The 13,316-nt window shown below is 37.8% G+C and overlaps 1 protein-coding gene across 3 annotated transcripts in view; it reads right to left on the reverse strand.

Moving 5' to 3' along the window:
• khdrbs2 (KH domain containing, RNA binding, signal transduction associated 2) overlaps positions 1-13,316 on the reverse strand; it is a 123,522-nt gene that overhangs the window by 69,475 nt on the left and 40,731 nt on the right. For all 3 annotated transcript variants that reach the window (XR_015928016.1, XM_088610801.1, XM_088610802.1), the window contains one exon: positions 4,656-4,783. Coding sequence is in view for 2 of the 3 variants with exons in the window: in XM_088610801.1 (XP_088466927.1) it covers positions 4,656-4,783 (128 nt within the window). In the remaining variant the exon portion in view is untranslated. The remainder of the gene's footprint in view (positions 1-4,655; positions 4,784-13,316) is intronic.

Genomic DNA, 13,316 nt, shown 5'->3' on the forward strand with positions numbered 1-13,316 from the left:
AGCAACAGAGCAGGCAATTAGCAGAAAGCTGAGCCAGTGACAGAGCCGGGAAAGTGAAGTTGCAGCTGTCTGGGGGCATGCATAGTAAATGTGTCTGGCTATGTGGGGTAAAGCAGCAGATATAAAGAAGTTGTACAAAATCAATGTGTTGTGCGTGTCTTTGATTGTCATTGCTTCTGCTTCATATTAACTCCCTTCACAATTCACCTTTACACCTGGAAATGTCTCTTGGCACCAATTATCTTGAAAAAGCCGAATCTTACAACATGATAACATCCACTCTACTGAATAACTGTATAATTATCATCAGAGCTACTCTCTGTGACACACTTACTGTATTCAGCTCTGATGACATGCTGCAGATGAATTTATGAAATAGCAGAAAAAATAATAGAAGGCTTGTGTTAAATGACTTTTTAAAAATCAAATATTATTGACCACACTGATATCTCATCTCTTCTTCATGCCTTTGAATTTTCTTTTCTGCGGTTAGTGGCGTACATATTGCAAAGTTAACAGCTTTTTTTCGGGAATTTGAGTAAGTGCTTTTTCCAGCAGGATATTCATTATACCAGCTCATAATACATGTTTCCCCTTATTACTGAGGTCAATGTTAAAGTAATTGAGCCTCTCCAGCTGTCTCTCGATTTCCAGTCCTTCGTCTATACAAGCAGTGCCAAATGCAATTGGGCTGGTGGCACAGTTTCCAAAACAAACTGGCTAATTTTCAGGTGCAAGAATGGCACCTCCACTGTGCTGCATTGGTCATATTCAGTTCTTCACCCAAATCCACTAACAGAGAGGAACCTGAAAAGTTTACACATTAGTCTCTTTAAAAGTAATACTTTTGCTGTGGCGATTCAGAAAGCTTAGTGTATTTTTAAAATGTAGGGAATAAATGAGGTGCTCATATCCTCTTTTATTAAGCCAATGGTGATTTGAAAGAGTTATCTTTAAACAACCTATCATTAGAAGTTATTGTTGTAGGATGTATATGCAATACATTCATTTGAGATGGTGAAGTGTTTTTAACATCTAGTTTACTGTGCACTGAAACAAACCCAATTTTCTGACTTATGAAGGACAATAAACTATGAATGACAGCCCTTGTTAATGTCAGGATTCTGGAAATGATTTTGAATCTCTTTTTTCTTTTTTTCAAAGTTTAATTTATTTCTTATTTTCAAGGATGTATTCCTACTTATTTGAGTGTTGCAATGAAAATCAGTTCTGCTCTAAATATTTATTTAATGCACCGATATTTTACACTGCAAAAGATCTGAATTTGATCCGCCTACACTAAGTGCAATAAAGCAGTGAACTATCCTCAATGACTTGTTGTGCAGTTCTAGACGGGCAATATTAACCCAGTGGACCCACCCGAGTGGCGCCTGCGTGTGAAGGCGGACTGCGGCGATTGTAGGTGTGAGTCAAGGTCATGTCACAAGCTGACTGAAAAACATGCGAAATTCCCCAAAAGAGGCACACAACTGGCAGGGATTCGCTGGTCCTGACTCTCTCAACTCTCAGCAACACTGTTAAACATGTAAATTAAATGGTCAAACCATATTAACCTCAAGTAATTTGTTCACTGGTGTAAATTGAAGGTGTGCTGTGTGTGAACTTAAGGTTAGCCAAAATAAAGACATTTTCATCAGTGAGCATTTTTAAAGCTTAAAATAATGTGCTATTGCAACAAAAATAGAACATAAACTCATAAATCATAAAAAAAAATATTTTTTCCTTAATAGGTGGTACTGTATAAGAAGAATTGTAGCTATACTATATACTATTTTAGGGTTATAGATGTGTATGATCAGTTTCATTATCATTCTTTCCCTCACTGTAGGATTATTACCATTTCCTTTTCATGCCCAGGAGTAGCCAGCAAACGATGAGATACACGATTGAGTATTTATACTGTACCAGCAACGCCCACAGGCCAATCCAGAACTATCAGGGATCATCAGGTGCTACTGGTCATGCTGGACTGGTGCTGACAGAGCTGCATGTTCTATTTTGTTTAGAAACTCTGAAAGGGGCTATGATGTCTTTATCCATCCTGTGTGTGCCTCGACCATACACAAAAAACACCCATCAAATCATTTGATTTCTCTGCTGCCCAACCCCTATTGCTGTTGGTTACCCTTCTACAAGTGCAGGTCCTTCATAGCCTCTTATAGAGATATATGCATACTGTAAATAGAAGTGGAATCTATTAATCCTGCACATGTGTTTCTCAAAAAAAGAGATTTCTGGAATTTTCAACATCTTGTTTGTTTATGGGTCTGGTTGCTTTTGCACTGTAAATGAGTAAATACTTTTTTTACTTTCAGTTCTGGCCTTACGCCCCCCTTTACCGTTGTCGGTCTGCTCTTGGTTCCACACCACTCTTACATTTGCCTTCCTACACAATTCTCTTTCACACATAAAGGAGAAAAACTAAGAGAAGAAGAAGGAGGAACCCCACCAGTGTCTTCCGGAGATATTTTGAGATATTTTGGAGGGACGTAAGCACTATGTAGAGTTCAGCATATTTCCAACAAAGCATGGGGGTCTGACATGGGAGAAGAGTGCATGGCTTTTAAACATGCTGAACACAGTCCACATACATCAATGACCTGGGGTTAGACTGGCGTTTCTAGTCCTTCAGCACCTCCTACTCGTGCTCAGGAACTGCCCAGACAGCACGTGATTGGTGTCCAAGTCTATTGTCAAGATGTTGAGGTCTTGTATTGCCAGTTCAGTGTCAGACCAGTTCCTTCTGTAGGTAGAATCCTGCAGCACTACTTCTGCTGAGGACTCTTACTCATGCACTGGATCTTAAGTCTAGGAGTGGTGTCTCCACACACAGCTGGAGGAGACTTAAGTAATTGTGTCACACACCCGAGATCGGAGGTACAGTAGGTATAAACGCTTAGCTCTATTTCCTAGAGATGAAAGTATCCCAGTGCTGGTGCTATCTTTTTTTCTGGTCACAAGGGTTACAGGAGTTGCCTAATATTTTTACTCAAAACAAATTTTAGTACCCATAGCATAGCAATATTTGTCATTTTTAAAAATAGAAAAGCAATGTTTTGTTTTAAATAAAGCGGAAAATTCCGCTTTCACAGTAGATTCATTTCTACAACATCCAAGACTGCAAGGATACTGTTTCTAATCCTGTTAGAAATTAGATCATAGTCCATAAAACTCCACATTCCTGCACTGTATGCTCACGCCTTGGACAATTACACAGAGATAATTACCCTCCTGTTATAACCTTTGGGTCTATATGTTTTTGTGCACAGTTGAGGTAGGGTGATGATGATAATGTCTGACTTTAAACAAAGATTCTCACATCTTCATCGATTAGAATTGCTATACAACTCTGGAGTCTCAAAGCTTTAACAAATACCTTAATTTCAATCAATAGCAAATGGCTCTCAAGCAAATTTAACAATTTCATTTTGTGATAGTCTCTTAAGGAAATGTATTTTCATTGATCTCATGCCACCATGAAAGAAAAACTATATTGAACATTTATCATTGAAGGCTTTTAGAGATGCTTTGAGTGGACATTTTCATATTGTACTTAGAACAACATCACTTAAAATGATTGAGACAGTGGAGACTTAAAATGATGAAGCTCATTGAGAAATGTCCACTGAATTCTACAAATGTTAGACAAACATTGAAAACACATTGTGCACAGAAATGAAATATTGTGTGAAATGTGTATAATGAATACATATGGGAAATGGAAAGAGGCCCATCGAGTATAACAAATGAAGAATATCCTTGTGCTAAATCTCTGCAGATAAGATAACCAAGGAAATGCAGGGATTCTGCAGATTGTGTGTATGCTTTGAAATACAGTAGCTTGTTAAACCATTTTCCAAGTCAGAAATCTGGGATATTGGGCATGAAGAAACTAAATCTAAAATTCTTGTTCATTTTTTAGGTTTTACTTTTTCAACTTTAATGTTTTACTATCTTATGATATAGCAGAAATTCCAGTGTATTTTGTGCGCTTTCTGGTGGCATGTAAATGAATGTCAGGTCCAGTCATGTGTAGAAAAGTGCACATTTAAGGATTACAAACTGAAGCAGGACAGTACCACCATATGGAGAGCAAAAACTGTGGCATGCGGTGTAGCAAACCATGTAGCTCTATATGAAATTGATAACACTGGCTCCACAAATGATTTTCTGCCTCTTTAGCTCGAGGCACAAATAATTTAAAGCACAGTATTTCTTTGCACTTATACTGCAAAGTTGATATTTCTTAAGAATCTACAAGGAGAAATGCCACTGAGATTACAGAACAATTTTCTTCGATTTGAACTGTCATCGTGGGAATAAACTGCCATTCTCACAGGTGGAGACATACAGTAGTGCTTGGCCGAAGTGCTAAAGCACGGCATAAGCCAGCATGTTTATTCTCTTCCAAATGCAATGGTGTGAGAATGCAATTCAAAAATTGCAGCCTTTTTATAGGTGATATGATGTTACACTGCACTGTGCATTACTGTAGCTACTTTATGTAAAACATTTCCTCCCAGCAGATATGTGATATTGAGGTCAACAAAAATGAAACTTCAAACCATATTCTGATGAAACCAAAAGGACTAAAGGTAGTTAAATGATTTTGAATGAACTTTGTCTTATTTTACCTTTGGATACTGCTGAACAGGGATCAGTACTCTTTCTGACAACTTAATATTTTTGTTGCTGATGACATCTAGGTATTTCTTCTCCCCATCTTCTTTTTTTATTTCATCCCCTTCATATTTTTCAATTTCTGTAAAGAATAAATAAAATGCAGTTATGAGATCCTTAAACTATGCAATTGAATAAGTAATATTCAGAAAATATTGCACCGTTGATTTTATTTCACCTCCGCATTGTCAATATTTCCATCTCTCAGCCTTTTGAAATGTACTGTAACTGTAGCTTCAGTGTGAGATCCCATTGACAACACCCAAGGGAAACTAATGCTTTTTGATAAATCAGTGGAGAATTAATCTAGTCAAATAAATGTTTAATGTATTGTTATGCTTAATTAATTCTGATAGTCTTGTAATGCATTTTTATGCTTTTCTGTATTGATGATAGTAGAACATTGTTACCCAATAAGTTATTGATAAATAAGGACATAACATGTACAATATTTAATTTATTTTGACTTCATAATTCTTATTAACAAGTGGTAGCTAGGAGGCCCTAAACTATCTGAAAGTACAAGGTTTTACCTACAGATAGTTCATTTGCCAACTAGGCACCAAGGCTGTTCTGTGGCTGTATACAGTTTACAGTACACTGGAATGCTCCCGTGTTAATTCAAAGATATTTATATTCCTTGGATGAAGAATTTTGTAAAGCATATGCGAATTCAGTCAAAATGGCATACCCCTAAAACATCAATGAGAGATAACCAAAACTGTCCCCTTGTCTCTGAGGACACATTTTTGTCACTCATAGAAGAATCTTCTAAAAGAAAGAAGAACCAGTGTCACTGCTGTAGAATGCCAAATGAAAAACTGAGTGAGAAAAAGTTTTGCTTAACAAGGAGGCTGACCTTTGATCTTTTAACCTATAATGAATCGTTTTCATCTAGCACAATTTGTAACAAATCATGCCACTGTTCTCCTTTTACATCCACAGTGCTAAGCCCATGAATAATCTTGATGCTTCCTGCTGTGACAGTTTTGCAGAGAAAGAATTTCAAATGGCAATCAGACAATTTATATCACTGTGCTGAGCTTGGTTTAATCACCACAAAGGTTTTAATCTGTCTTCTAAAAGCATGCAAACTTTTAGATGCAAGTTTAACAATGATCCTATTTTTCAGTACCCACTTTTTTCTGAAAAAAGGATTCTTCCCTATGAAACTTAAACCATTATAATTTAATTTTGTCAAATGTATTTATACCTTTTTTTTTTAAAATAAAAGAGCTACAGAGTTCTCTCAAAGTGCACAAAAACACACAACTGTTTATATTGTACATATCATCATTAACATTTCACATTGAGTTTCACAATATTTGAATTTCATAATCCATTATTAGAAGCTGCAAATCTCTGGTAAAGGCTGCATCTAACCCAGAGCCACTCCCTGATGCACATGGTGCCCCTGAATGCAAGCCCAGTCTATTGCAGGGCACACAAGCACAGGGGGACATTAAATAATCCAGCCAGCATGCCTTCAGAAGGTGTGAATGAAACCAGAGCACCTCATGAAAACTCACACAGACCTATGTTACTCTCATACATTCACTCCTATTCAAGTGTAATTAATTTAGGCTGTGGGTCTCTGATCAAGGTCAAGCCTTCCTTTGTTGTAATTTCTATGATTATATTTTATTAGATTGAGGAAGTTAACAATACTACTATAATTAAAATTCAGCAAAATGATTATGATATTCAGAGGATCATGCATGGTCAAATAAATCCAAAAGTCCTTGAAGGTATAGATAACACCAATCCAGCGGATTATTTAAGATTTCAGAATGAAACAAGAATGAGGGCACAACTGCAGCCTGTAAGAAAGTGTACAGTATTAAACACATTGATGTCAATGTTCAAAACTTGTGTTCCCACTTGGTCAGATATTAAAATAATGTGGTCTGAATTATCATTTTGACACTGATTATTCTCAGATCTACAGCATGTTCATACTAAACCTGACACTGAAATGGCTTTTCTGCACTCTGTAATTCCATCTCTGCCATAACGATTTGTATGACTCAAAATTTCCTTCACTACAGCAACAAGATTGAAGTCTTTCTTCTCAGCACCTCGCATCACATACATAAAGCCAAAGCAGTAACCATACCTGTGGATGGCACAGTATTTGAAGTTCAATCAGAACTGAAGAATTTAGGGGTAATATTTCATCCTAGTTTGACTTTTGATCCTCATGTGCAAAATACTGTAAAAAAACGTATTCTTGCCATACTATGTCTTTGTCTTTGACCGCAGCAGATAAGCTGGACAACTCATTTGTCTTTTCTAAAATTGATTACTGCAACACCCGGCTCACTGGGGTTCCAGAAAATCCACACTGAACAAACTCCAATATGTTCAGAATTCAGCAGCTAGAATCCTGACCAGATTGTGTGCAAGTGATAAACACATTACATTAGATCTTGGAGTTCTTGGCTTCCTGTCAGCTTTCGAGTTGACTTCACAATCCTCATGCTCACCTACAGTATAAGGCATCTCAGTACCTATCCGTCTTATCATCCGTCTTCTCCCCATGTTGCAACCTCCGTTCGTCTGACTCTGGTCTTCTATATGTCCCCCAAGCTCATTTACATTATAAGGGTGATATGACCTTCTCTTGCTACACCCAAAGCTCTTGAATTTTACGCTCAAGGATATCCGAAAGTCACCTACCCTGAGGGCATTTAAGTCTAGACTCAGAACCTTTCTTTTCAGAAGGGTGTGACAGGGTGTAGTGGGAGGAGCCTTGGCGAGCACCGGTAGAAGCCAACACCCCAGGCGAGGGGAGGGAAGCACCAGCGTGAGGTTAGAAGGGACCAAAATAATGCGAACCCAATGAAAAATAAACAAAAAACAAAAAGAAAGGTGTACCGGTGTGCCTCGTGACCTCTAGGCCAGACTTACCCTATTTAACTGGGTCCAGCCTGGGAACAAGAAGAGCCGCTAGCTCAGCGGTCACCGGACTGGACTGACCCTGTTTAGCGGTCCAGTCCGGTGAGAAGGGCGTGTAAAGCAAGAACAAAATAGAAACTCACTGCGTGAAAAAGGGGTGTGTGTCTGTCTGCCCTGGTGGAAATACGTGACGGGACGGGCAAAAAGAAAAAGAACACCTTACACGGGTGCAATCCCCTCTGGGACTGTAAACTCCCCCTTCCGGGGTGGCCCTGCTCGTCCCCTCGCGGGGTGTCCAGTGTGCCTTTATAGGACCTGACCAGATGGGGCTCATCAGCTGGAAGCCAGGACAGCTGGAACTACAAAGGGGAGGCCACACTGGGCACATCCCCCCATAATGCCACAAGGGCTTTTATTGAATTTAGTGTGTGTGTGTGTGTGTGTGTGTGTGTGTGTGTGTGTGTGTGTGTGTCTGCTATCTTTAATAGCCATGTACCTCTTTCTGCTCATCTTTCTTATGTTTTGAGATGCTACTTTTAAAGGCACTATATAGAGATTATGATTATTGTTAATAATAATAATAATAATAATAATAATAATAATAATAATAATGTGTACATGGATCTCAGGATAAGCTACAAAAAAACAAATATGCATGATGTGTATGTTGCTCTCGCCTTGTTTAAAACATGTTTATTTTTTAATGTCTGGGTACCTAATAAATTATGGTTTCAGTACACAAGATAATTTTTATAAAACTGATATGTAGGTATACTGGTATTGTGTGCATATTGTACTTGAAGAAAAAAAACGAATAAACAGCAACTGATAATAAGGAGAACTTACTTATTTCACAGTGAGGAGGACGGCATACAGAGTGTGGTATTGTAGAAATGTCTGCACTTTTCAAAAACCTTTTGTGTTCAAAAGAATTAATGGAGACAGGAAAGTTTTATTTTCCATTTCTGGAAATTGTATTGAAATAAGAAAAGAAAGAAGCACATTGCCTCTCATACATTATTTTTCTCAGCGTTTCACTGTCCTTGTCATAAGTGAAAGAATTTGTTGGGCTGCTGCTGAGATTCTGGTGTATACCTTTGAGCCAAGCTGAGCTGACACAGTTTGAGAAGCTAGCTGAAAAAATGTCTGTATAGCTTTTTGTGCAAAGTAAACATTAGAAACAGCAAGCATTCACTGGGAAATAATAAAACCAAGAATATAATTCTATAATTATGTTTTAGTTTGAGAACACTTGAAAAAAGTGTACTGTATATATATATAATTATTTTCCACAAGTAGTGGAGGATTTGACCATTCCATTTTCTTTTAGACAATATTGTCTTTGTTCCCAGTTCTCAAGGACTGAACAAGAGAATACAGTATGCCTTTAAAAATCTTTCTACATTTAAATACAACAAAGATGTTTTCCATTGCCTGCAATCCAGAACAAAATATTTCCTTAGAAAATTAATTTTTTGTATGGATTGTATAATTATTTGCAAATTAAAATGTATTTTACACTAGTTACAGTATTTATTAAAACATAATAAGTGAGATCATACAGAGACTTTCAATTAGGGATCTGTAAACTTCACTTATCTGCATTTCAAAATACCCCACTTCCAAAGCACTAATGTTAAGGTTTTTCTAAAATAAAAAAATTAGTCATACATAAGCCGAAATTAAAATTTTACTCTTTATGTCGTCACAATCTATGAACATAATAGTGATTTTCAAACCTACAGGACCTAAAATCCATGATTTCATGTTTATACAGCGTCTTCCAGAAGTATTGGGACTACGAAGTCAAAACTGTTATTTTTACTTTTACAGTCAGATAATTTGTGTTTGTCATCATGAGATTAAAAGGAACAAGTAAAGGTTTATTCCATGGTGAAAAGAAGGCTCCACAGACGAAATGTTGTGTTTCCTTTCTTCTCTTTTCAGCCGGAATAAGCCTTCACTTGTTTAAATCTGACCGGTCTATGATTTTCCGCTATTTTTCTCCTAATGACCTCCCTAGCCGTATGTACTGGGACACTGTCACAGCACATGGTGAAGATCTTCCTATTAAGTATCAAAGCATTTCCTTCTACGATAGCAGACAAATATCAGAAAAAAACTTAATTCAGTGTCATCATAAATAAATGATTATTATCTAGTTTCTCCGGAACTGGTTCACCCATCTTAATTGATGATGTAATGATTGCAGCAAAATGAATTCTAAACTATATGATCAAATGTATGCATGGAAAAAATAAAATGGGTTTTATATTGTACTTATCAATCATATTAATCTTAATTTCACATTCCGATACTTTGTCTCTTTTGGGAGTTTCAGTTCTGAATAAGTCCCATCAGGGCACAGTACTACCCTCCACTATTCAGTATTTACACGATCCTACTTTGTCAGCTATTATGATCACATGGTCTGAATTATCATTTTTTATGTGGATGATACTCAAATCTATGTCCATATTAAACCTGACACTGAAGTGTCCGTCTGTGCTCTCTCTAATTGCATCTCCGATATAAAAACTTGGATGAATCAAAATTTCCTTCATTTTAACTAACAAGCATGCCCCATCAGCTATGTAAAGCCAATTCAGTAATCCTATCTGTGGCTGGTACTGTACTTAAATTTCAATATAAATTGAAGATCTTGGGGGAGATATTTGATCCAGGCTTGATATTTGACCTAAATGTGCAAAATATTGGAAAAACACCATTCTTCCATATCTCCAGACTACATCCTTTGTTGTCTCTGCCTGTAGCTGAAAAGCTGGTCAACTCATTCGCCCTTCCAGAACTCATTACTGCAATGCTCTACTCGCTGGAGTACTTAAATCCACACTGAACAACCTTCAGCATGTCCACAATTCGGCAGCAAGAACCCTGACCAGGTCTAGTGCAAGTGTTCTGGAGTCCTTACACCGGCCTTCTACCAGCTTTCGTCTCGACTTCAAAATCTCATGCTCACCTGTAAGTCTCTACATGGCTTGGCACCTCAGTACCTGTCTGATTTTTTATATCCCAACTTCCCAACTTGCAACCTTCATCTGTCTGACTCTGGTCTCCTCCTAGTCCCCCCAAGCTCATCTACATACTGCGACAAGGCCCCAGACTCTGAAACTCTATCCCCAGTGATGTCAGAGAGTCACTTTCCCTGAGAACTTTCAACTCCAGACTCAAAACCTTCTTCTTCATAAAGGATTTTATTTAATTATTGCTTTGAGAAGCTACTTTTGAAGGCGCCATATTAAATGAAGTGTATTATTGTAATTAAACTCTGCTTGACTGTAAAGCAACAAAAAAAAGTTTTAATTTTAGCTTTCCTAATACTTTCAGAGGGTGCTGCTTATTCTTTCAAAATTGGATTAAATAAAAAATCCAACTGATCCCTCAGTCTGATTACAGCTTTTCTAAATTTCAGCTCTGCAGGGGCCAGACAAATGGTGAGTACTGAGTCTGTGCTTTGCAAGTAGTGGGTGAGCCGGGGTTTTGATTTAATCCAGGCCTAAATCACTCGGGCACTGTCATGTTATTTTCTTCTTTCCCAGCTAATGGGCACAAAGGCAATGGCACTGCACTGGGGTGAAAATGAAAGATGAAGCTGTGAAAGTGTTTTGCAGAAGCCTTTGAAAAGCCTCACAGTAATGTGAGGTGTTGAATGTGATTAAATGAATTCAATGTCAGATTGTACAAGTGCTGTGACTATGGATGCCTTAACTATAAATACATCTTTATATGTCAGATTTAACAGTGCAAACAGCTTTCATAGCAATTTCTTTCTTTGCATTTTTTATCATAGGCTTATTGTTATAATTTAAAATTCACATCTTCATGCTATAATTTTTAGAAAGTGAATACAGATTAAATATTTTCTTTTGTGCAACTAACTCGTCCACTTCTGCAATGTTAATGTGAACACCTGCACACAATTTTCAGTCCCTAAAGAAAGAAATACAGTATATAATATGACAGAACAGTCAGGGTACATAAACTCTCAGATGGAATTTCAGTCTTGAAAAAATACTGCTACTTGTCAAAGGTTATCAATCACAGCTAAATCACCACTAAATTATTTGGATTCAGATCTTGAATATAATAACCTCTTTAGTTCTGTGGAAAAAAAAAAATGTTCCTTTTATCTTCTTAGGAGCATTGTGACCTTAAAGTCAGTGCTGTCTCAGAGAGTTCCTGAAATGCAGGCATACTATGTTTGCTGACCTTCATGCTGCTCAACAATACCTTTTCTAGCTTGTTCAGAATACTGTAGGCCTAATGCTTACTGATAACACCCCTCTTCTCCCATGTGAATCTGGAACTGAATCTGAAGTTCTGCTCAAGATATCGAAGGTCTTTCATCACTCTAGACCTTCATATTTCCAAGACCAGTTGATTCCGTACAGTATGTTCAAGCTCTTAAGGGAATCTTAATGTTCAGATCACTCTGAAGAGTGTGAAGTCTGTTGCAGCCGGGAGTTATGCTATTTTCCTCAACTGTGTTTAGAGCAGCAGTCAAGTTTGAGCCATGTCAGTTTACTTTAGAGACAAGTTCTTCATTTTTGTTTTAATAATAATCATCTTCAAATACATTATGAGTAAAAGTCCACACCAGAGCACAGAGGCTCAGCAGGTCAAAACCCATGCTGGTCTCCATATCCTGCAGTGGACAGAGAACACACGACTGCCACCTGGATGGGACTCTGGTCCTTCGCAATGAGGAGTTCTACTGTACATAAGCATGAATTGAGATAGGTTGTGATGAAAACATTATTTAAGAGTTAACCTTTTTGGGCATTTTATTCCAAAATGCAGGTAATCATCCATCCATCCATTTTTCAACCACTTTATTTTGGGAAGCCAGAGGCTACCCTGGCAAGCAACGGGCACAGGGCACAGTCACAGAGAGACACACACCCTCACACCAGAGCCAGTTTCCCCAAAAGCCCATTAACGTGCCAGCATGTCTCTGGACTGTGGGAGGAAACCGGTGCACCTGGTGAAAACTCATGCGAACATGGGGAGATGTTACGAACCCCATGCAGATAGCACCCCAGGAATTGAACCCAGGGCCCCAGCAATGTGAGAAGGCATTACTGACTGTGCCACTGCGCTGCCCCACAGTTAAACCCATTACACAGATATTTACATTGACTATAAGGAAAAAACCTTCATATCTCGCTGCATATGTTATAATATAAACGGAGTGAAGAGAACTCTGCCTTGATAGCTAATACATTGTACCAATCACTTAAAAAAAGGGAATAGCTTGAAGCGATTATGTTAACAAGTCTGCAACATGAGCTATATGGTTCTGTCTGCATAAATTATATAAATGTCTGCAGCTGTTTTGTATAAATCATTAATGCAGCTCTGCCTGTGTATGTCTCCAAATTTGTGTGTAGTTATTGCGTAGTATAATAATTAGGTTTCCATTATCTGCTACATACAGTACAGTCATTTGAAGAAAAAGTCCACCTGCACTTCTGTGACGGAAAGCTAAAGACTTTTGCTTGAGCACTGGCCTATAGGAAGAACCACAAAGTGCAAAACCTTACAATGATTCCGTTTTGCATTTCCCAGCTTGATTTTTCCATTTTCATGTGAATTAAGAAAAACACATTTCCATAATAAAACAAAGGACTGTGACCATTTTTGCAGGGTTGTAAGCCAGTTACTCTTTAACAGAGCCTGTGGTTGTTTCATCCCTA

The sequence above is a fragment of the Lepisosteus platostomus genome, chromosome 17 (assembly GCF_059453375.1).
Source record: "Lepisosteus platostomus isolate fLepPlt1 chromosome 17, fLepPlt1.hap1, whole genome shotgun sequence".
Lineage (NCBI taxonomy): Eukaryota > Metazoa > Chordata > Actinopteri > Semionotiformes > Lepisosteidae > Lepisosteus > Lepisosteus platostomus.